Here is a 25,672-nt window from a genome sequence, read left to right as displayed (position 1 = left end):
TTCTGGGTTGTTGCGCTGTGTAGTCTGGTCGATGTTAACCAACGTTTCAGAGGTCATACTGCCTCCGTCATCAGGGCGATTAGTATGAAGATTTCTGTCTTCTGGGTTGTTGCGCTGTGTAGTCTGGTCGATGTTAACCAACGTTTCAGAGGTCATACTGCCTCCGTCATCAGAGTATGAAGATTTCTGTCTTCTGGGTTGTTGCGCTGTGTAGTCTGGTCGATGTTAACCAACGTTTCAGAGGTCATACTGCCTCCGTCATCAGAGTATGAAGATTTCTGTCTTCTGGGTTGTTGCGCTGTGTAGTCTGGTCGATGTTTACCAACGCTTCAGAGGTCATACTGCCTCCGTCATCAGAGTATTAAGATTTCTGTCTTCTGGGTTGTTGCGCTGTGTAGTCTGGTCGATGTTTACCAACGCTTCAGAGGTCATACTGCCTCCGTCATCAGAGTATTAAGATTTCTGTCTTCTGGGTTGTTGCGCTGTGTAGTCTGGTAGATGTTTACCGACGTTTCATAGGTCATAGCCCTTTGTCACCCAAAATCAGCCTCTCAGTCGGGAAATGTTTACGTTATGCCAAGTACGAAGTGAACCAGCTAATACCGCTCTGTTCGTCTGTCAGTTTCTGTTCAAAGAGAAGGCCCCCCGCGGGGTCCGAAGCATTGAGACGCGTCATAAACCTATCCGGGGGAGAAAATAACAAAGCGCTGGTCGAGAGGAACGTTCTCAGCGGGAGATTAAGAGAGTGCCCACACAGTATGGACGACGGTAAAATAAGTTTTGAAATTTTCAAAATATATCCTAGGCATAGTTATATATTTATAGTAATTATGAGCTGCAGTCTATTGTGTTAATGCTGCATTATACCAATTATGTCTGTGTTTCTCTAGCTGTGACTAAATCCGACAACAAAACACCGTAGATGTTTCCAGCTGCCATAGTTAATGTAACAAAACTAAATGATTTACTTCTAAATGAGGTATGACGGTGATGATAAGATTCTTCTTGAATATTCGGGGATAAAGCTCTTTCCGAAGAAACGGATGCCTTTGCTACGCTGAGTAGACATCGCAAGACGTCATTAAACAAGACGAGAACTGAGAACAAGCAACGAACCAAATAAACGTTCATCATCATGTCTCCATGGCAGTGGACCAAAAACCTCTGCTTCGAATGCTGGGGCATGATTACAGACTTCACCAAGATGCTAGTTTCCAATAGTAGACATTTATATTAATTTTTGGCATGCATAATATTTTAAAGGCTTTTCATGACGTTTTTGTACAATTTGTGACATTACAGTTTTACGTTAAAATAGGAGAGAAGTAACGGAATATTTACATGAAAGTTGCAGTTGGAAGGGAATTGATTAAGTGTTCGTCGAATGAAAGTTTTAGAGAAAAATTAAACGGTACACGTTTCCTGAAAATCTTACGTTTTCTGACGTAATAACTAAAGTGTGCTTCATTTCTATAACTCGAAAAATGCTGGATCGAGTTTGATAAGATTTTATGTTATATGTTGTTGGACGCTATATAATTCCCATAAGCAAGGGCTTATCAGAAATTTATATTAATGAATAAAGAATCTAGAGACAAGAACAACGATCCACAATTGTTACTTACGAGCAAAAAGTGCGTTGTCTACACATGTAAAATTTGCTTCGCGCAGGGGAGTCCATCTTGAAAAACTAATAGTTCGGTCTACTCAATAAAATTTTATCTACCTTTTTTTTAACTGTAAGATCCATCACATTATCAGTTTACTTCCTTTTAAACCTACAGCCTTGTCGCCAAGGCAACGTACCTCTTCATATTTCGCGTGTACCATTCCCGTGTTAAGAGCAACTGCGAATATGACAACCGAAAATGGGTGGTCCAACGGCGCCGGAGCTGAGAAAGGGCTAATAGATCAACTATGAAAACAAAATTTCTGTATTTCGGTTAGAACGCTGGCCTTGTAATCCTGGGGTTTCGGGTTCGATTCCCGGCGGTGCCCGAATTTATAACTTGTGTTGGGCAAGGCCGTGGTCTAGACAACACGGAGTTTTCCTCCGAGGCTTCCCCGGTTTCTACGTGGCATCCCAACAATTACTCCATTCACACACAGAAGAAGGCAATGGCAAACCACTTCTGGATCATCTGCCAAGAACGTATATGAACAGGTCCCAGTCCGAGAAAAGGATGGAAGGATCCTGTTCATATGGACCTGTCGTCAGACAGAACACTAAATAATAATAAGATGAGGTGGTCTAGCGGTCAGAACGGTGGCCTTGTAATCCTGGGGGTCTCGGGTTCGATTCCCGGCTGTGCCCGAATTTATAACTTGTGTTGGGCAAGGCCGTGGTCTAGGCAACACGGAGTTTTCCTCCGGGGGCTTCCCCGGTTTCTACGTGGCATCCCAACAATTACTCCATTCACACACAGAAGAAGGCAATGGCAAACCACTTCTGGATCATCTGCCAAGAACGTATATGAACAGGTCCCAGTCCGAGAAAAGGATGGAAGGATCCTGTTCATATGGACCTGTCGTCCGACAGAACAATAAATAAATAAATAAATAAAATATTGAGAAAATTATACCAAACTATTGAGGTTAAGCAGAATTATAAGTGTCTTGAAACACAGGCAAAGGAAAGTTGAAGATAATTCAAATTTCGTTCATGTGCAAAGACAAAAAAACATCGCGTTGCGAAATACGTACACGGAGGTTCAGTAATAAACAGAGACAGAAGAATAAGAGGTTTTCTTCTCGAAACGCGTTGAACACTTTGTTTGGGTAACAAGCAGAGGCGACATATTTACAAGCCGCCCGTCAAGTAGGCCACGGTCATCGCAAACAATAGCACTATCAATTTGGACCTTGCTCATTTCGTCCCACGTCATTATCCCTTTGTTGAACCACCCCCCCCCCCCACACACACACACAGACCTGTTGTTTATTTTGTTTGGTGCTTCGTGAGACAGCGAACCAAACGCAACATTTTTCTCCGTTCGTTCTCCGTACCTCATTTTCAATTAGACTCGGAGAAACGACAGAATCAGCTGTTGGGTTCTGAAGTTGAAACTGTTTCACTTAAATAATAATTGAAACACTTTCAAAACTAATACGGTTATCCCAGTGATCTCTAATAGTCTAAAAATCATTTATAAATTAATTTCGAAAGCTGTTTCTGCAAACCGAGGGGGGGGGGGTATTTTAATTTGCGAACGGGTGAATAGCTCATGCACGGTTCTGAATTGTGTCGTATAAAGTCTGCTGTCAGGGTCATACGGCTGTTATAATCGATTAGCAATCCGTGGTGTGCGTTAAACTAGTATCGTAGTGGTTATTTCGATTAAACTGGATGATATAGATCATGAACGTTTAGCTTTATGCACATTAAAGAAATTCTAATCGTTATTTATCTCGTCTGATGATAAGCACGCGCAAACATTTGTATTTTGTGGGTTTCTGATATCAGCTAAAGAATTTAAAACATTTAAATTTTCGGAGAAGTTCTGAGATATTTTTTTTTAGACTCGGTGATTTGGTGTTTCGACACAACTTTTATTTCTAAGTATTTAAAGTTTTTACACTTCAGACTCTCGCAAGATCGACTCTTACCTGTGCACATCTTCAGTTCGAAGTAATTGGTTAATGTTTACATAGTCTACGCTGTATTATCACTACCCTAATGGAACTCATTACTTTCAGTAGTTGTTAATATTAGTAAATAACTAACCACTAACTCGATGTTACAGAGTATTTGATAGAGCCCGTCAACAAATTACCTGTTTTTATGGTACCGTGTTCATACCCTATTTCTTCAAAAATTATTATATTATTATCGTCCTTTCATTTTCTCCTAGATCACCAAATTTCTATTGGCGTTCCTGTTTAAAAATTTTTATATTTAGTTAACATTTCCTACATACTGAATAGAGCCTCACACTAAAATTCCCCTCCCTTTCTTCGATTTTATCTTTGTTTTTTCTGTTCCTGCTTTAATGATTTTCGTTTGTTCTGGTGACAGATAAAACCCACCAGTAAATCTTTGAGTTTATTACTGAGTTACTGGTTTTAAATCCTTCCTACGAGGCTGCTGACTTTAACTCCGGGGTTAACTGTTTAGTGATGTGTTGTTGAGACGGATGGTCAGCTGGACTGCACATGTGCACTGCCTGTAAAGAGGAACGTAGGCCTACATTAGTGCGTCTTTAGTCCTCTGATGAAAATCTATCTTGGAGGCTAAAAGCTGCTGTTGTCTTATCGCTTTTAAAGAAACCGAAAAGAGGTTAAAATTTATAACCTGTAACTAAAGAGTCAGAGAGCCACGGTGGTCTAGCGGTTAGAATGCTGGCCTTGTAATCCTGGGGTCTCGGGTTCGATTCCCGGCGGTGCCCGAATTTATAACTTGTGTTGGGCAAGGCCGTGGTCTAGGCAACACGGAGTTTTCCTCCGAGGCATCCCAACAATTACTCCATTCACACATAGAAGAAGGCAATGGCAAACCACTTCTGAATCATCTGCCAAGAACGTATATGAACTGGTCCCAGTCCGAGAAAAGGATGGAAGGATCCTGTTCATATGGACCTGTCGTCAGACAGAACACTAAAAAAAAACCTAAATAAACTGAGGTGGAAGAAACCTGCAGGCTTAGTACGTTACAAAGAAACAAGAAATACATTCAAAATTCTGTTCGGAATACGGCCATTTACAGGACTTACACGCAGATAGTAGTATTTTAAAAGAACAGAGCGTGAAGTTCTAGATTGGATTCATTATCTCCGAAAAGTGACCAGTGACGGGTTTTTGTAAACACGACCCTTAAGATTTTGTAAAAGGCAGGAATTTCTGAACTAGACAAGCAAAGTTAGCTTCTTAAGACCGTGCTTCATGGAGGTAATTAGTAAACGTGGTAGGACTGCAGAAAAACTCCAGAACTCCATTTATCACAGAGCGCCGTTGCGTCAGACTCGAACACGAGGCAGGACTCACAGACACGCCAGACGGTCGTAATTTTTGCAATATTTTTACTTAATTCACTTTTATACGAAATTGAACTTTATAGCCGAGTAGCTATTTATTTTGACATTGGTGTGAGTTATATCAGCCTTCCTTTCCGGTGGAATACAGAGTGTTATTTGCAGTGCAGAATTTGAATTTTTATGCGGCAGACGTAACGAACAGATGCGGGTTAATTGTTCTGGAAAAAATAGCTCGTGGAAACGCACGGTTCTTTTATACAACACTTCCAAGCAGATCTAAATAGTATGGATACACCAACTGCAAGAACGTTTGTAATCTGAAGAGGTGATTGCACATTTACATTTTACGTGTTGACGCTAAAGCCGCATCGCGCTGCAGAAATAGTTGGACGCAGTCGGTGTCGGGAGATAGCACTTAAAAGTGACTGAAAACTGTGTAGCTGTGACGGATAAAAAAGTCAACATGATAAATGGACGGTCCTGAGAACGGGTTGGAAATTTCGCCTTTACCGGGAAGTCAAGAAGGACTCTACGGTCTCCGCTTGTACTCCCTGTACAAGACAGACTGATGACAAAACGTCCAGAGTTTGGACTTGCTTCCTAATTTGACTTACATCTTAAGTATGAGATCATATGAAGTAATCAAAATGTTCTTAAATTATTTATTTATTCCGTTTAAACTACGTGGATTTTAGGGCTTCGAATGTAATGGAAGAGTGGGTAAGGAATGAGTGGACACTTCGAGACATTCATCTGGAGACAGAATAACGAAACGGAGACCTCAAATAGGACTTTCCTGGAGCGATTTGAACCGGATGCAAGTCTGGAACACTAACAGTACTTGTACTTATTCGGTTCACCGATTTGACCTTAGACATGCTTAATATTTAACGCCAGTTAGGTTCAGTCGATATAACAACTGAGATCGACACAGAGTCCTCTGAGATTAAAGTCTAAAGCAAATCCTTTTCGGTTTTATTGGAATAACTGATCTGTGTTTTCCTCTTCATTTTTATTTATTTAGTGCTCTGTCTGACGACAGGTCCATATGAACAGGATCCTTCCATCCTTTTCTCGGACTGGGACCTGTTCATATACGTTCTTGGCAGATGATCCAGAAGTGGTTTGCCATTGCCTTCTTCTGTGTGTGAATGGGATGCCACGGAGAAACTGGGGAAGCCCCCGGAGGAAACCTCCGTGTTGCCTAGACCACGGCCTTGCCCAACACAAGTTATAAATTCGGGCACCGCCGGGAATCGAACCCGAGACCCCAGGATTACAAGGCCAGCGTTCTGAGTAGTAAACTTATAATTTGCAGACATTATGAGTGAGGAGATATTCCGTAGACGTTCCATCTCCATAACATAAAATACCGTTCAGTATTTTGCATAAATAATTACAGTTCTGATTGACACGTGAAGAAACTCCAACTTTAAAGTTACAAATTTTTGTCATTCTTTTCTTTAATATATTTATTTGTAATCCGGTAGCATGTTGTATAAATTCTTCTGACCACGAAACAAATTTCACGTATAATGGTCTACTTATTATGTTAAGCCTTCATCTAAAGGCAAAAATATTTTATGTGAGCCTAGATAATTTATAGGCCTATGCGTATCAAAAACTTTAATTCCCTACAAATATAATTTCTGGGTGACATACAAAGAACTTCATTGGCCTACTGCAGAGGTTCATTTAAATCGAACCATACTTTGAATGTCGCTGAAGACTTAAGAGGTCCGTTATTAAGAACGCTCACGGGAATAATTCAGCGATTCAGTTACGACGGGAGAGCTTACACGCATTCCTGTACAAAATGAAAGCTAGAAGGGAGTGCACACGTCAGATGAACGCAACTTAAGTTCCTCTGTAGTTTTCAGTAAACTAAAAGCAAATTCTGGGATAAACTTGTAACGCCATCTGTCGCTTTCCACATTCGTATTTCAATGAGATTATTATTATTACTATTATTGAACCAAAATTTAACTCCACAATGGAAGAAACATTTCCAAAGGTCAAGAGGTTCTCCATATGGGTCTATAGCCGCGTAATAGGAAGATAAAAGTGTCCTTTGTTGTCCTTGCACTGCAACGCGGTGGTCCACCGGTGTTGCTCAGTGTTGTTGATGCACACAATAGAGCAGTCAGATACCAACGATGGCTTATTGATGTAAAAAATCTCGTTGCAAAACTGGCTTATAGTGAGATTACTTGATACAGAGCATCTAAGGTCAACAAACTGAATTGAATTGTACACTCAGGATATTAAGATGATATAGGAAGGGAGTCACTGTGACTGAATGATTTAAACAAGAAAGTCGATTATCTTCACGGTCTCTTCTAAAGAATTTTTTTTTCTATGACGTGAGAAATTGCCGTTATATTATCGCCAAAAGGTGGTACCATGATTACGTTCTTGTAACTGCGGTCATATAAAACACGACAAAGAAATGGAAAGGAAAAGAAGAATAAGTACAATATAAGTTTATAATCAGCATCAATTGTGGTGTATATATTCATGACTATCCATATGCATGTAAAGTCACCACTAAACTTAATATATTTTGCATAAATTGCGTTATACGTTCGTATTTTTTTTACTTTGTTGCGATTTGTATGGTCGTACATACAAGAACGATGTGTGTGCGCGTATATATATATATATATATATATATATATATATATATATATGGATTAAAAATCATGAATAATTTTTGCCAGAATGCAGGACAAAATTAAATAATCTTATGAAGAAAGCTGACAAACTCTTGAAAACTTGGCAAAGTTAACATGAGAGCAGCAAATCGAAATTCCTTTCACTTCACAGAACTCTGGGAATGAATAAATTCAAATATGATGTCGTATAAAACTGTAACGATTTAAAAATGTAACTTAAAACTATAATTTGGAGACTGTTGCTTTTTAATCGATGTGAAACTTTATCTGTCGCCCTAAGAGAAGATCACATATTTACAGTAGCCTATTCAGAATGAGATGTTGTGGGGAATTTTCTGTGTGATCAGTAGGTTAACAGATCACAGTGAGTGTGAGAATATAGGGCATATAGCACGCATGCACACATTTTAATTGGACTGCCTGAAGAAAAGAAACTACTAGGAAGACAGTCACAGATTGGAGGATAATATTAAAATGGTTCTTAAGAAATGTATTCTTAGAATCTGTGCTGGGTCCTTTAGATTCAGGACAGGTTTTTGTGACAGACTGCTATGAACACGGAAATGAACTTTCTGGCTTCGTGAAAGGCATGGGATTTCTTGACTAGCTGAATGACTCTCAGTTCACCGGCAAGACATCTGCTCCTTGGAATCAGTTGATGAATGAGTGGCTGTAGATTACAATTAGCATCCGTCGACTCAAGAGATGCCGTGTGAAAATTCGCATCTGACTGCATGTAAGTGACATTGAAGCACATAAGCCCTTATAACAGGCACGTCTTGTGCCCCTCGTTTCTTCGCCGTCTCCAGCAACAAACAGAGCACGGGTCCCTGGGCCCATTGTGTCCCATGTGTAAGAGAGACACGGCACAGGGCGATCCAAATAACACTCACCCGGAAAAGTTAACTTAAAATGTCTGCTCTGTTCAAGTCTGAAATTATTATCCTCAGTTGTAGCACAGAGCTACAGAATTTGAGAAAGCCTACTATATTTGTATTTCTGCCCCAAAGGGCCCAGAACGAGTAGACCCTAATTCGAATTCCGTGCGGGACATGGGTGTTTATGTTACCCTTATCACACTACCAGTGTTCAGGTTAAAATTAATATAAAACCTAAGTAGGCAAGTTAGTAGAACGCTAACGCATGGGTAATGTATTTAGTAGCCTACGTAAAGTCAATAGCAAATCAACATCCAGAGAAAATTAGCTCACAAAATAGGTCTATGTATTATTTGATGTAAGAATTTTATTTGTGTTTCATTTGACTCTGATAACTCAGCAGGGTGGGGAGAGGTGAAGAAAATGTTTCATGAAATAATCTATTTCAATTTCAGTACCGTGGTGTAAAATGTAATAAAATAAGAATTGATTGAAAAAACGATAAAATTGATGAATTCTGAGGTTACTCTTTCCCTAAAACTTAATGTTTATGTTTCACCAAAGAAAACAGTCTTGGATTTTGATAAGGCCTCCACCTAGACACCATAGACAGTTAAGTTTGCTTGCTAGAAATTACGACACAGTCGCCGGAAAACAAGGAATTTAAAAATTTTGTAGCAACTCCAGACACTTGAGCGTCTCCTATCAGTAATTTTAATTAGCCTTAGGCTAATGTTTTAGATACAGGTTAATGTGTGAATAGGTGAAACTAGACTGACATAAAATGTATTACATCGTGTTAGACAACATGTTTCTCGTCGAATTGTTAAAAAATTTCCCATAAACATATTTTTCCGCGTCATAATTTGGAGTTAAGTATCTTGATGTAAGTTAAAAAGCAGTTTTTAAATGTCTTGGTTACTGAAATTCTTGTAACGGAAGTCATAAAACTGATTTCGTAAAGTGCGGTTTTGAATCTCCACATGTTAAGCGACCGGACACCTAAAACAGGTTCTGACGAAAAAAGAACGTACAATCGCGATTTCTTATGTAAATTACTGTTGTATTCTGTTAGTAGAGAAGCAATAGCATAAATTAATGTTTCATCGACAGACATACTCGACCAATAAAGTGGCCCGAAGCAATTGATTCATGCTCTTAAGGGCCCGTTCATGGCTATCAAACGCGTTTTCCCTCGGAGGTAGGCAAACCGCTTGTCCGGGGGTATTGTTGATTGATCAAAATTTTAAACAAACCTTGTGCAGCAATGTCATCGGACAATTAATTTTTTTTTTCAAAAATGACACAAAGACATTGCAAGAAACGGGAGTCGTGTCACAACGACCCAGGATTACATAATTGGAAAAACTACCTAAGGGCATTATTAGATCACAGAACTTCTCAACAGTAACCTCGGATAACACCAGTTTAACAATGAACTACATGGAACATCTCTGTAATGCCCACAGCACAAACTTTTCCAAAAATTTTATTTATTTGAACCATTGATCGCAGATGAACATCATAAGATTCTGTGTCCTCTTTGGTATCCTTTAATTAAATGTTGTGGTTTTTTACAACAGGCATGCACTGTTTAATAAGACGTAACTCTTATTACAGAACTCCAGCATTAGCTTTTAATTCTGAACCAGAAGTTTTCAGTCCCAGTCTGACTTGTAGAAGGAAAGAATTTGAAACAGTTTAATTAAACCGCATACTACGAAATGTAGCTCAGTTCAGAACCACCTTGTGGTGTCTGTTATTGAATCATACTGTCCATTGGATGAGGTGACTTCTTCCTTTTGTGGTGGCGTGGAGACTGCAAGCGGTTCCTTCCACTTTTATTCACACTTACTGCTCTTTCAAACTCGCAGGTCAGCTAAGCGTGTAACGTCTCTGGCAATAAACTCTTCCAGACCCAACACTTCTGTGGCGACGGCATTCCGATGAATCAGATCACCCACATTCTAACTTCGATATACGAAACAGGTGCATTTTTCCAGGATGGATGTAACGAAAATTGCAGCAATGAGAAGCTTCGTAATTTCTATGCCCAAAATACGGAGGATTAAACAGGTGGATTTGTTGGCACAGACGTAAAAATATGGCACGTTTTGCCTGTAAAATTTTCGATGGAAAACTTATCGAAAGAGACAATTTAGAAGGTATTGTTATGATGGATAGAGGAAGGATGATGCCAAAATGGGTCTTAAAAATTAGGATGCGTGGACATTTACTAGATGTAACTGATCAAGAATAGGGTCCAGTGGCAGGGTATTGTGGAGACGATCACGAAAATCCGGGTTACCACTGTCAGATTATAAATTATGATTCTCCTCCATGGAGTTAATTAAATTAAAAACAAAAAATGACATAACTTGAAGATTAATATTTTCTGGGTTATTGCATCGTGTAGTCTGGTAGATTTCCACCAAAGTTTCAGAGGTCATACTTCCTCCTTCATCAGGACGATGAATGTTCAGACTTACCGCTGTGAAAACCTCAAATCCTACAGACATAATTTGTCTGTAGTACGCAAAACCTACTAGTGGTAATCCTACATGTTATTAGGGATCCTCATGCTTTCTGTCAGTCCACGTAAGGGGGCGTCTGATCAATAGAATTACACCTATATTGTGTCGAACCCAAACAAATATTCATTATTATCACACGTGAATTTGATTTAATTAACCAACTACAAACACGAAATATATCTGGCTGCTTGCTCTATTGATTTGACGACACGTAAAATGAATAATATATGAAAAATAACCTTGTAACATGTTTTAAAACTGCAGAAATCTGACAGATTCTTGTTAAACCAGACTAAGCAAAGTAAGACGTTTCCATTGACTATGAACAAATTCATTTTACAGACTGAGATTCGAAACCACAACCTCTATGGTTACAAGACAGCCCACCCACAGTTTAAAACGTTTATCATAACTCCTAGTGCTGTAATTTAGTATTATGCTCTGTCCACGAGACTAAATCATGTCTCATGTTGCACTTGAAGCACGAAAGTAAAACTGGTTTCCATCAGAGAACTTTGTCGACAACTTATATTTCCAATCAGAATGCTTTAATCACTATATCAACCGGTTTCTTCTCCAGCGGTTGAGTTGATCCATAAATACTTTGTCTGTTACCAGCATAGAAACATCCAAACGATCGAGTGATTAGTATTCGGTAGGTCTGGGTTTAAATCTCTTCCCGGAGTTGCAGTTTTCCTCAGTGCCTCTTTGTAAATATCAGCATAGTACCTTAAATTAGGCCACGACGTTTGTATTTATTAATTATTAATTATTCTATCATTATATTGTACAGTCTAAGCTACTGAAAGAATATTTTAATACACCAAAAACAGATAAAGGTAATGTGAAATGCAAAGACATCAAACTTACTCTGAACTATTTAATTAATTATTCTTGTCCGTCTATTCACAATTTAAAATTTAAAATTAAGATAATTAAAATATCATGTGATGTTTCTTATCGAAACATTCGATTTACAGTTAGAACATCTTTTTCTTACGACATGTTTCGGTTCTTAAATGAACCATCTTCAGGTGTATAAAAATTAAAATTATATAAACTTAAAACTTAATCTTAATTTCTTATATGCAACTTTTTTTATAGTTGTTTATCAGTTAATAGTGATGTTCACTTCCAGATTCCATTTTTATATATTTGAAGTTGTTTTACATATGTGCGTCGTGTTTAAATAAACTTTTTTGTTGGTGAATATTTTTTGTTGACGTAACTATATCAAACTTACTCTGAACTGTCGTAAGAAACAAAGTTGAATGCAATGCCGGGTTTAGGGGTGAAAACCAATGTTGAAAAACCTCCCACCTGCAGACGATAAATACTAAAACCAAAGACAGACAAATAAACATTACACCAACTTCGATGCTTTGGTTTGACATATTTAAATATCAAGTTACCGGTAAAATAAGTGATTAGTCTGAGGGTGGAAAGCTTCACACGAATTGTTAAAGCAATCAGATATTCAATTTAACCTTCGTGAAATTCAATGCATTCCTGTGAACGCGATAAGCTCCCCAGTGTCGTGGTGATGACTAACTACGACTAAGATCAAATACTGGTCTAATCGACAGGGTTGAAGAAATTAAGGAGCTCACTTTGGCATGCGGCCATCATGTAAGTTATAAATCGTTGTCTGTCAAACTCCGATAACATTACATGCTATTTCTTCCCAATACAACAAATTTGATATTACTCTGCTTCTGACCGGAAGTAATAAGTATGATCGACACTTGATAAACACGAAACTTGTTCCATTGCCCCATTATACTCTTTAGTAATGTGTTTGGACTCGATTAAATTTAATTATTATTCTTATAAGCAATAACTCTTATTAGCATACGAAATACATAATATTCGCCTAATGCCATTTTTACAGTTTATGTGTTAGACTATAATTTGTAAGCTCTGAAAGGGACAGCTTGTTTTCAGTCTGAATGGACTGCCGAGAGTTATCCCGTTGGAAGTTCACCTGCCATTAACAGCTGAATGTCGTTAGAAAATAAACACCTTACTTACTTAAGACGTGCGCCTCGAGAGAGCATTTGATGTCGTTCTAGTGTCTTGCCCTAAGCCAGCTCTCCACTGAAGCAGATCGCACCGTTTGTAGCACAAGGCACCCGTAAGAGCAGATGCCTTGTTTTGATCAGAGGAATTTAAATAAAATTAATTTGGTAGATCAGATCATGGTGAAGTAATGTGATTATAATTAGAGACGCGAGGCTTCCTAACCTAGAAGCGGTTAATGAGTCATTATTTTATATTTAATGTTTGGTACATCTAAAAACAAATTAAACCATGGTTAAGCCAGTAAAAATTATGTCTGAAATATGCCTACGTTGTAATTTGAAGTTATTTATCAAATTCACAAGTGTTCAACATGGATGTTGTAAATATTATAAGGATATCATTCGATTGAAGGATATTAAAACTTTGGGTATTATTTTGGGAGAAAGAAACACAATAAGGCCAGTATAATTTTAATTTTTGATTTGTGTGCTAAATTTTATTATTCAAAATTTATTTTATTTGTTCGTATGTTGAAATATTAACTATTACAAATTTTGTGGAAAATTAAACCTGTAAATTTTTATAACTTAAATATATATTATAACTTATTGTAATATTTTATACTACAGATCTTATAGTGTTATATAAATTTAACAACAACATTTTAAATACGTTTGTGTATAGACTGCGATAATAAATATATATTTGATTTCAACACAAACATGACGCACTTAAGCTACAAATTTTATAACTTAGTGTGATATCGATAATATTTGTAAATATGTCCCTCCTACCTCATATGTTCGCGCACCTGCCATGTTGTTTTTTCAATGAAGAAAATTAAAACGTAGGCTTATGTGTTACTGCGTTGCCAATAGCATAGGCCTAGTGATCGAATCAGACTTTTACCCGTCCATCGGTTCTTAAGTTAAAACATACGGACGGACACATGAGCTGTGTACAAGAGGCGTTAGTTCAGATTATACACACCCTGCGAGGAAAGCATGACAACTAATCCAAGTGAGATTTTAAATGTTTCTAAAAAAATACCGAAAAAATTCGAATAAACGAAACGATATAATTGGGCGATTCTATTGGATTCCGGGCGTAGGATTATATCGGGAGATCTGTCGGTAACAGTGCAGGCAGCTGACCTTGAACCCAACTCGATGTAACGTATGAGTTCAAGCTTCCATCTTGAACGGCTACGTATATCAAATTAATTGCTTCACACAGACGTGTACAAGTGACGGGGAGGGGCCGACAGGTAATTGAAACATTACCCGGAGCGCTGGATATAAACCGGAACGGATATGCTGTACGATTCAGCGATTAACAACTGCGAAGAAACAGATAGGACTACCATTAGTAGTCAAACCCTGCATGATCCGCGGATTTATAAATTATTTTCTTCGTATTACTTTAATTCTCGGATACTTAACGTAAACATAATTGCTTCAGGAATCCTTATAGAAAGTTTGGGAACCAGTGGTGTTTGTTCGTGAGCGGATAAGTTGTGTGTGTACGAGGTCTTTTGCTTCCCAAACATCTTCTTGTGTGAATCAGTTCCTCTGATTCCAGGCACTCAGTAAACATAGTTTAAAGGGCTTGGATATCTGTTAAGGACAACAATATTTATATCTGAGAGAGCTAAGGTGCCAATCAGGGAGCCGGATAACCTAAAGACGAGCTTAGTTATTCACCAAATATAATTACAATTTCAAGAGATGGTAAAGTTGCGTCATATTGTGATATAATAAATATATATTGTTTAAATCTTGTCCGTCTAATCACAATAAATTCTTATTAAATATTAAAATATTACAATAATTAACATTTAAAATATTTAAAATATTAAATGATGTTCTTTATCGATAAAGAACATCATTTAATATTTTAAATATTTTAAATGTTAATTATTGTAATATTTTAATATTTAATAAGAATTTATTGTGATTAGACGGAAAAGATTTAAACAATATATATTTACAATTTCAAATTAAGGCGGAGACAGGCAACAGCACACGAAATCCCTCGCTCTTTATGCAACCCGGAGGGGATTGTTCTGTGCTCACAAGAGCCCGCGACTAGTCGCTTTCCTGAATGAAATGAATCCAACCCTCATCTTCTCATCTCAGCCACTTATGGTTCCTCTTCTGTGTTCTTCACGCTGCAGTGTAAGCGAAGTACGTCTTATGGTCCCATCAATGTCTGTCTGTCTGTCTAACCCGCGCAGTTTCCGTACGGGATAGGCAACCTACATGACCGGTAATTATTGTTGGAACATTTTCTTGCTCAGAAGTAGGAAGAGATCGTTGTTGAAACGTAATGTAATGTGGCATAATGAGATCTTTGCTGGGTAAGTGTACACTAAAGAGTAAACATTACCTGCCTTCTAATATGTCCTCCCATCTATGTGTCTAGAATGAATCTTCAAAGTTGTTCTTTCATTCAGGTATCGTACTTAACATTCTGTATAAATTGATCATTTTATTCAGTGCGTGCTACCTTCTAGGCCCATCTCAAGCTTCTTGATTTGGTCCGACGTTACTTTCGTGAAAGATATTCAAAACAAATTAGTCTGCCCGATGAATTAATACGAAATTAAAATATATGCTAAAATACAAATAGCCTTAAGGCCTTTAGCATGCGTTCTGGGGCTGTGAAAAATGTGGTTTCTTATCCGATCGTAAGACTGCATAATCTGGAAGAAACTGCATCTTACCTTCTTTGCAACAGGGATCTGCAAAGTACGACCAGCTGCCAGCGGGGCCAATTAATTTATCCGAAAATTCTGCAGTAAAACTTTCGAAATATTTTGTTCAGAATTGTTCTTACTAAATATTTTTGTTAGCAGTAGGCCTATAATTTTATATTCTTACTGAACAGGCATATGATAACAAAGGAGTTCAAGACTTACAAATATGCAAATGAAATAGGCCACAGCACTTACAACTTCGCCTAATTAGGCTGTGCATTGCAGTTTGAAAGTCTGATCGTATTCTACTTTTCCTCAGATTTGTCCGAATTATGTCTGATTCTATCTGATGGAAGATAAAAGTAAGACGAAACATATAATAATATTTTCGTAAAATTCGTAATTTATTTAATTAATTGACCCGGATTAGTATATTCCGCGTCTATATTTTTAAACACATTTTTTGTCTTTAATTTCCGGCCAGCAAGATTAGAATTTATTGATTTCATGGTACACTTTTGTAAAGGTTTTGTGATCCTTGCGTTATATTAAGATATATTTTGACGCAGACCTAAATCATCTACATGATTTGTCCCCTTTGTATCTGAAAATTTAGTAACGTAATAAATAGTCACCGAATTTCAATTATTCTTAAAATATTCCTCAGATAACAGGTTTGACAATTTATAGATTTGTATGCAGACTTAATAGGGCAAGGTCGTCCGTGTTATGGCGTCGTGTACTCTTGATAGTGACTTCCAAAGTTTTGGATGATCGTACTGTGTCCGTCTTCAACATCGTGAAGACTTAGAATTTCAAATTTTTAAGGTATTTGGGTTTCTGAAGCAGGAATAACTGCGGATTGAGCCTGCTAGCTCCGACAGAGGCCAGACATCTGCGACGCTCAGGACGGCGGGCTATAATAAGTCAAAATACAGCGTACTTATATAAGTACTGGAAGAGGGTTCTTGACAGCGTTATTTTAAAAAGAATTTTGAATATCTGATTACTTACAAGATACATGTGACTATGCATTATTCGTAAGTCATTAATCTCACACTCGTCTGTCATATTCAGGGATTGTTGATTTTGTGAACCATTAATATTGCTTAGCCATTAATGCTGGAGATATTGCAACACTATCATAGAGGCAAGGCAACACCTCTACAAATGTAATGGAAGCCACTCAGTAGCCTACATTCTTGATGAATCCTGTATGAATGATGTGTGAGAGTCTTACCATGAGACACGATAATGGAACATTTGTGTTGAAACATGAATAGGCCTACAGTAGGCTTATTCATTTAGTTTCATTATTTAGGACTTGTTTTAGATCAGTAAAAAATAAAGCTGAGTGACTTTATTCATAACGCTGTCTTACCAGTGGGAAGAACTTCAATATAAATAAACTGACCATACATCATAACTTTTCTTCACTGTTGTAAAGGAGGAAAGCTTGGATGTCACTATATGGATAATCGATTATTATAGAATTATTAGTCGTGGTTCTTACCACGGACACCAGGGTGCTTCTTGACGGTGGAAGAAGAAGAAGAAGAAGGTAATGTTAGAAGGAATTGTTTTATGTTGCCTAGGAATACTTTTTTATTAGGAACATAAACCTACTAAATATAGTTCGAAATTTAAAAATATAATAAATAAAATTATTAATTAAGATTGTAATAACTTGAAAATGTGACTTCTGAGCCTACATACTGATAACAAACATCTGAAATCGGTTGTCATTCCAAGTTAGGTTTTTATTTTTAAGCTGTTGTTTTCACTTAAACCCAATCAAATGTCAGAGACTTCAGTAAATCTGAAGGAACAAGCAAAATCGACTGTCACTTGACATAGAACAGGACTTTTTTCCCTTAAACATTCGTATTAACCAGTTGATCGTTTTAATTGTGAATTCATCAATGTTATTTACACAAGCTTCGGTCCCAAAGGGTTAATAAGGAAGACTTTTCGAGTTGTGTTAAAGATTAGGTAAAGAGTCAAAGTTAACGAATTTCAAGGAAGGTCTGGCATATTAACTCTACATTTCAACAAGGGAAGTTTCCGTGGCTTGGTCCATAAGACGTAAAAAAATGGATTGTTTCCATGGAGCTATAACACAAAAAAGCATTTCTTTTTAAGTCTCACATTTTGCCAAATAATTTTCCTTATATATATTCTAATGCAATGATGCTATTTTATTTTATTATTTATTCAGTGTTCTGTCTGACGACAGGTCCATATGAACAGGATCCTTCCATCCTTTTCTCGGACTGGGACCTGTTCATATACGTTCTTGGCAAATGATCCAGAAGTGGTTTGCCATTGCCTTCTTCTGTGTGTGAATGGAGCAATTGTTGGGATGCCCCGGAGGAAAACTCCGTGTTGCCTAGACCACGGCCTTGCCCAACACAAGTTATAAATTCGGGCACCACCGGGAATCGAACCCGAGACCCCAGGATTACAAGGCCAGCGTTCTAACCGGCATTTTACAAATTTACAATTTTACTCTGTTTATGCAAGCCCATTTATACCTTCATATTAAACAATTTAGGAAAGAAAAACAAATGCAGTTCACTGCATATACATATTCAATATTATTAATAGTCTATCTACTGTGATTATATAGGCTAGTCTTTGTTAGAAACACCAGATTTGAAAACGTGTCTCAGCATACTGATGTATCACATTGACATTTGAAAGCAGTTTTGAGAAGTCGTTGGAAAAAAATATTATAGTTGCAGAATAGTACATGACTGATGGTCCAGTCTATTTTCAGACAGGTCTATTAACATTTAATCCCAAGCGTTGCTTACTCTTATTTATGTCGTAGTTATGAGTGAATTAACACTATCAGTGTTCCTGCTAATACCGCTGTTTTATCTGCTTGTCGCTTGTGTAGTGTTACAGCCGTCAAATAACAGACTCGCCTCATAACGTGGCCGCGTGCCGTGTTCATTCAACTTCAATGTCTTTATCAGTATCATATACCCACCGCAGTTACGCTGTTCATCACCGAGTCTGTCGGCCTTCTGTCGGTGTCTGGGTTAAAACGAACGTATACACTGTAAATTCTTGGTTGAGAAATCACCGATTCGTTCTGTGTGTAATCTCGCAATTTAAAAACGCTAGTACATAAAACCAAACACGTCGAATGTCAGATTGAATATGAAAACAGCGGATAATAGAGGCATGCGATTTCCATAAAAGCAGTAAGTCACCACATGTAGTAGGTATTAATCGACTGTCAGTTATTTAGAGTACAGTCGAACCTACTCGAACCTATCGAGATTGATATGCGTTATTCGGTCAGAAATTCAGAGTCATGACTGATTTTAAATAAAATTTGGCCTATTATATTATAATTGCATACGTAAGGTAACTGAAGGCGTATGAAATAATTTCAGTGGGTTATCTCGTCATTATCAAAGTTGTGTAAGAGATTATTTGGCGAATATTACAAATTACAGAGATTATCGTATTAGATATCCGTCTTCTGGGTTATTGCGCTGTGTAGTCTGGTCGATGTTAACCAGGCAGTATGACCTCTGAAACGTTGGTTAACATCGACCAGACTACACAGCGCAATAACCCAGAAGACAGAAATCTTCATACTCACCGCTGTGAGAACCTCAAGTCTTACATTATCGTATTAATTTATTTTATTTTATTAATTTATTTTTCCATTACCCTCCGTCTAACTCCGAATAGTTATTATCCTCAACTCCGTTTTTAGGTTGACAGCCTAAAATTCACGTCCTTACAGCCTAAGTTAGAAACACGGATTCTGTAGACATTTTCATGTAGTATTTTTGTTGATAAGCTGTCTTGAATATGAATGCCGTGGTTGATCTTATTTTTGATATGACGAAGACTTAATTTTATAAGATTGGATACCGTGTTTACATTTATTATTATTATTATTATTATTATTATTATTATTTGCCGTTTCGGCTGTTGTCAAGAACTTTAATAAATGAATTGAATTGAAATGAATTGAATTATTATTATTATTAGTAGTAGTAACAGTAATGATTTACTGTAAGCCCAAAATATTTGTAGGCCTTGGTGTTAAGAATTTGCAAGCTATGATAGGCTGGAACTGTTTTTCAACGTTCAGATCTTCACGTAAGCTGAACTGCGGAACACAGAACAGCCTCTTTTTGATTTGTGAGACAAGTCTCTTTCACGGAGGTAGAATGGTAGAGAAGACACCAGCTCTCTGAACGATGTAGGCCACAACAAGCTTCTAGTCATCATCTACAGCTCTTCAATAACAGCTATCATGTTTCATGTTCCTTTGCTAATGAAGGGCAGTTTTATTAGTCTATTTAACTACTGCAATCTCAAAAAAAAAACGTCATTTACGTTTTTATACATACGTACCTTAGGCCTGTGGGAACAAGTCCAACTTTCTATCAATCGAACACCTGTCTTAATTACACCACAGCAATTACAAATAGCCTCTTAAATATTTTATAGCCGCTCGTTAGAACGGGACCATAAATGTGTTAACTCAACTTACACAAATTAAAACGCCAAATTATTCTTAAAGTTAATTTCAGTATCGATTATCAAACGCTGTGGAAGTTTGTCTTGTAATAAGAAGTTGTTCGTTGTTCGTGATGAAGATTGGGAGTGGATATGTAACAACAGAATCGAAGGGCGAAGGCCTAGACCAAAGAGGGACTCCCGTGATAGCTCAAATAGCCCGGTTTTAGACGGACAATTTACTGGGCTATTTCGTCAAAAGTTGACTATCACAAAAAAAAGGTAGCAACGCTCAGAAAATTGTAGTTCAGGCCGAATTATCAGCTGTCATTGTGACGTAATTAACATGAAATTAGCACTTAAATGGCCATCACAAGAAATGGCCTATAACACTGAGAGATTAAGAATATTTCACAGGGCTGTTTGACGGTGCACATTGAACTTACAAAGCCACAGCAAAATTATTAAATATCATTTTGATTACACTTAGGAGTACTTCATGAAAATTAAACAGTAACTTTTTCTAACATTCAAAGCACGACGACCTAATTCAGTGTTCTTTGTTGTCTCCATTGAGAAGGCGGAAACTTCTATGTCCGATTCCTTCAAATTTTTATCGGGCGCGTTCAATATGTGAGTATGCAGTTACAAAACTGTAACGTCGTGTATTTTGCACGCCATTTCAGTTAATATTTCATCCATGATTTTAGCACACACAAACAGATAACTGTAGTATCCTACGTATAATATATCCTTATATAAACTCACCCCTGTACGTCCTGCGATATGTAATGAAATATCATCTGTTACTCACTCTCTCTTTCTTTCACTCACTCACTCACTCTTCAAATCTCTATTCTCCTATAGGGCCTTGATTTTTGTTTTATGGGACTTTGGTTATTATCTAACAGCTCAATCTGTGGCTCCACCTACCCAATATCACTTTTCACAGCCTCCTCGATCCACCAATCCAAACTGTCTGCTCTCCGTTCCCCCCTCCGGAAGAGTGAAATTCCTATCCCCACCGACGTTTCTCTATAGATTATGTAAGCGTGCTTCCTATTGGTAGATTGGTCTGCTACATGGGCGGGTTTTGTAGGAGGACGTTTAAATAAGCTGTGATCTTGGTATGTGGCAGGGTTGCGTGTGTCGGACAGAGACAGATGGGGAGGTTGGTAATTTTTAGGGGCGAGGGTTGAAGGAGGAAACTTGACTTGCGTTTAGGCGCATGGAGTAGTTCGAGGGGGCTTTGGAATGAGGAGGAAAAGATCTAGATAGAAATGTTTTGGTTTTCGTGTGATCTGTGCATGAAGACTTCAAACAGAGACAAGAAGACAGGTTCAGTGGTACACACGACAAGTGGACAGGACGTCAAAGTGGCAGTGACTTCATGACTTCGTCGTTTTACAATAAGAAAATGGTATGAGGACCGCGTTTGGGCTGTAGCGATCATCCTTTGCAAAGTACACATAAAAGTGCAACTATGATTTTGACATTGACAACACAGATATAAATAATTACGTCTTCATTCAAGTTTTAATGTGTTTCGTTGACAGCGAATTGTGAGTCGTGTTGTAAACCGGTGAATCAAAAGGAATATATGTAGAATTTATTTCGTCTTGTACATCTCGTAGTAGCCGGCGAATTCACTGAACATCGCAGTGGAAAGAAGGAAAAATAAATAAAAAGATTTTACTGGATTACCGGAACATTTTAACTGATCGGTAAGTTTCCAAGATAACTCCCGGAGCTGGAGGATTGCCTGGAAGTTTAACACTGAAACAAATGTTATCAGTGGTTACCATTCTTTAATTTTTACAAGAAACTAACTTAAAAAAAAGTGTACTTTATTTACAAGTGTGTGCCATACATCAGTAAACCCGAATTTGGGCTCCTTTCCGGTTAATGACACATCTTATTACGACTGATAAAAATAAACGTGTTGACAGTGTAAAATATCTCATCAAGAAATCAGGATGGCCCAGACTGTCTCAACATTCATTAATAACAATATCAACGTGGACATGTCAGTTCACAGCTCAAATTGAAGCGTTCTTGTGGATGAGGAATGGTAGGAGAGGGGGTGGAAGGGGGCTTCGGGGGTGAAGGCAGAGTGAGATAGGGGAAACCCCTCCCCTCCACTACCGTGCATGAAGTTGTGTAAGTCTTAAAAGGAGCTTTGGACTTGACATGTCAAGAATACGATTGACAGGTCGCCGCCGGCTTCGGGGAGCCATGCCCAAAACAAAATGTAAATAGTTTTCGCGACACAGAACCAAAGAGTTTCTACGTGTTTATAAATAGATTGGCAGAAATAGCCGCTAAGACTTGCGATATTTTATCTCAGTTTTCACGTCAGAAGGAACGCGTTTCTCCGAGTAGTTGTAATAGCACATCAATTTATGTGGTACGAGTGACATTGACAAGTGCTGCTGCGTTGCGGTGAATATAGTGACTTATCAACAAACAAAGATCTTCTGTTTATAAAAGAGTCGAAGCGTCGCATCAAAGTAGATTCGCTGTTGCTTTGTTCGGAATACAGAAGTCAAACACGCTAAAATAAAACTGACGCACTGGTCGTAAATGTAGCATCTTATTTCGACAGATTCTCTACAATTTTTTTTTGTAAAATTTGTCTTGTTTCTGCTTTAACAGAATAACATTTCGAAATTATTTTATTTCTTTATATACGTCGTATGATTACAGATTAGTAACAGGATGATAATCGTCTGATTTATTTGAAAAATGTGAATAATGCATACAAAAATATAGGCCTGTAGCTGTGGGCTACTGAAGAACTCCCTGATGATAATTTACCAGTTACAAACTCGTCCTGCTAATTCGATGGAGAAACTTCGATTACTGTGGAGCTATATCGACCCGCTGCCATGTAAATATGATATTATACTTGAAACAATGTGGGGAACTGAGCATTTTCTGTGTTTTTAAACCTGTCTCACTGTCACTAACTTGAAAAGACTTGCAAGGTATCCGTCTGGTGCATCTGAACACTTTAATTCCTTCGTAAGGTAGGCGTGTTTCGGTATTCATGTAAGCGCCGTCAACAGAATGAAAGTGTAGGCAGTGAAATGGCTCTTGAAACGGATCGCTGTAGCCCCAGCAGCGCCTCGAGCCCAGGCCCCACATCAAGTACGAGGCCGGGAAGCGATGGCTCGTCTCCCGCCAACGGGTCGGGAACCCCAGACTCTTGCACGAGTCTGTGTTGCAACGGCAAAATCCCGCAGCCTCCTTCAGTTCTTAGCTCACCGTCTGTTTCCCACGGGACACCTAATCTTACACACCACACACCCCCTTCGCACACCACGAACCACCAAGAACAACCGTGTCATTGCTGTGGGCCGGTGTCACCCCCTGCGTATGCTGATAACATCCTTCACAACAAGCCCACAGCGTGCATACCACGATCCCCTGATTCAACCCCATCGTCCCCTAGTCATAATCACCCGTCTTTATGCAACCCGCCATTTTCATCTCCGTCCCCTAGTGAGCGGCATAACCAGCCCTTGAAACCCCTTCCGTCGCCACCAAGTAATGGGTCTAGGACCTCGTTCTCATCTGTGTCCCCCCAATCGTCTCTTCCTTCATCCCCTAGTCATAACCGGCATTGCCAAGCTTCTCCACCGCAACAACACCTGGGGTCTTCCCCCAGTGGCCCGTCACCCCGTCCCGCGAACAATGAAACGGTGCCCCAACCCACGACATTGCCTTTCTCGGTAGCCAACATCTTAAGACCTGATTTCGGTCGACGAGCAGTGATAACATCAAAGCAGCAAGAACCATTATTTAGGCCTGGAGGCATCCGTCGCACTGTAACACCGATATGTGATTACCAAAGACTTTATCGGCCTCATGAACACTTACCGGGAATCCAGCCCTTGCCGGCGCCAAAGCCAACGAAGAAGCAGACATCGGCTTGGCCATCAGTGGTAAGAAATCCAACGCTTCCTACAGAAGACGTTAGTTTCAAAGTCTCTGCGCGGGAGACTTCTAACCACCAGCAGGCGAGGAGCAAAGGGGTTTCGACGCCAGTTCCGACGTCGGGCGCCGCGAGCCCTCCGCTGTCACCTGCCAGCAGCACAGTATCGGCTTCGTCGTCAAACCCGGATGACAAAGTGGGCAACGCCGACTGTGCCAAAGGGTCTCAGCTGTGGCCGGCGTGGGTCTACTGCACGCGCTACTCCGACAGACCTTCGTCTGGTGAGTGTCACATTCTTGCATCTGCACTCAGCAGGCCGCAGGCCTAACGTCTCGCGCGATGACTTCATTAAGGGCCTAATTAACTTTATTTAACACTTGTCTCCGCTTTCAATTTACTCGACCAGTCTACTTAACATCTTATTTGAACTCTCCGTTAATACAAATGTCCCATTACTCCTAAATATCGCTTTAAAAGTGTATCAGTACGACCGAGATTGAATTTGGACGAGGTTATCTTATTCTCAAATAAAATATTATGTTTTTAACGCATGGGCCAATAGGCAAACTGTAACATATCTATGTTAAATTTGACTCTTTAGATTAAAGATTGCTGCTTGTGTGCAATAGACAAAACATCCTCGGCATGGAGCGAATTATGGCTGCTTTATCCACTTGATAGAGGTTAGAGAACGTCACAATCAATGAAAATTTGCGTGCAGATTTACTTATAACGAAATAGGGAGTGCCTAAAGCAGTTCCAGTAAGAGACTGGACTCTGCTACTGTGCTATTCGATTATTTGAAGCAACTCTGCTCGAGTTTCACTGAGGCTCCTCTGAAGAATTCCACCATTCAGTTCAGCGACTGTACAAACTTCATCATTATCTTAAGACTGATGAAGCAGGATAAACGATGAAGTGATTTCAGAATTACGAATTAGGTATTATCCGTGAATTTGTGTAGGGACCCAACAGGAGAATCATTTGAAGATCAGGTGTCGACAGTAAGACATTCCACATTTCAATGTTTTCTGATGTAAGAACAATACTAGAGTTATTCAGTAGACAGTCTTTCAATTCTGCATTGTGTTAATCGTTGTAGCATGTCTTTGAGAGCATGGCCAGCAAAACTTTGGACCCAAGATTACAGAAGACACGAGAATGAGGAGCTTTGTCATTTTTCCTCTACTCTCGGCGATCAAATTAAAACGAACGAGATGAACAGGACACGTAGCACGCATTAACAGGCTTCCAATTTCTGTGCTGGTTAGTTTCATTCTCCAGAAGTTAACAGCCATTCAGCTAATCAATAAATTATTCTAAACTACGGGCCATTTCCGTGCTCACTGCAGACCGCCACTAATAACTTAACTTATCTTGAGTAGACAAATCCAACCCACATTCCCCTACCTCATCTTTTAGAACCTGTTTTAATATCATCCTTCCATACGCATCTAGATCTCCCAA

At 38.7% G+C, this 25,672-nt stretch overlaps 1 protein-coding gene across 2 annotated transcripts in view; it reads left to right on the top strand.

Annotated features, from left to right (window-relative positions):
- LOC110835650 (segmentation polarity homeobox protein engrailed) overlaps window positions 1–25,672 on the top strand; it is a 111,141-nt gene that overhangs the window by 11,011 nt on the left and 74,458 nt on the right. The window contains exon 1 of one of the 2 annotated variants that reach the window (XM_087351538.1): window positions 21,406–24,486. The exons of the other annotated variant lie outside the window; for it this stretch is intronic. Coding sequence (XP_087207664.1) covers window positions 23,358–24,486 — 1,129 coding nt within the window. The 5' untranslated portion in view covers window positions 21,406–23,357. Of the gene's footprint in view, window positions 1–21,405; window positions 24,487–25,672 lie in introns of those variants that run through there. 2 annotated transcript variants of the gene reach the window in all.

Source organism: Zootermopsis nevadensis, unplaced genomic scaffold (genome assembly GCF_977971745.1).
Source record: "Zootermopsis nevadensis isolate Lab colony 2312 unplaced genomic scaffold, Znev_1.0 Znev_ptg000019l, whole genome shotgun sequence".
Lineage (NCBI taxonomy): Eukaryota > Metazoa > Arthropoda > Insecta > Blattodea > Termopsidae > Zootermopsis > Zootermopsis nevadensis.
This window is presented reverse-complemented; position numbering and strand designations above follow the sequence as displayed.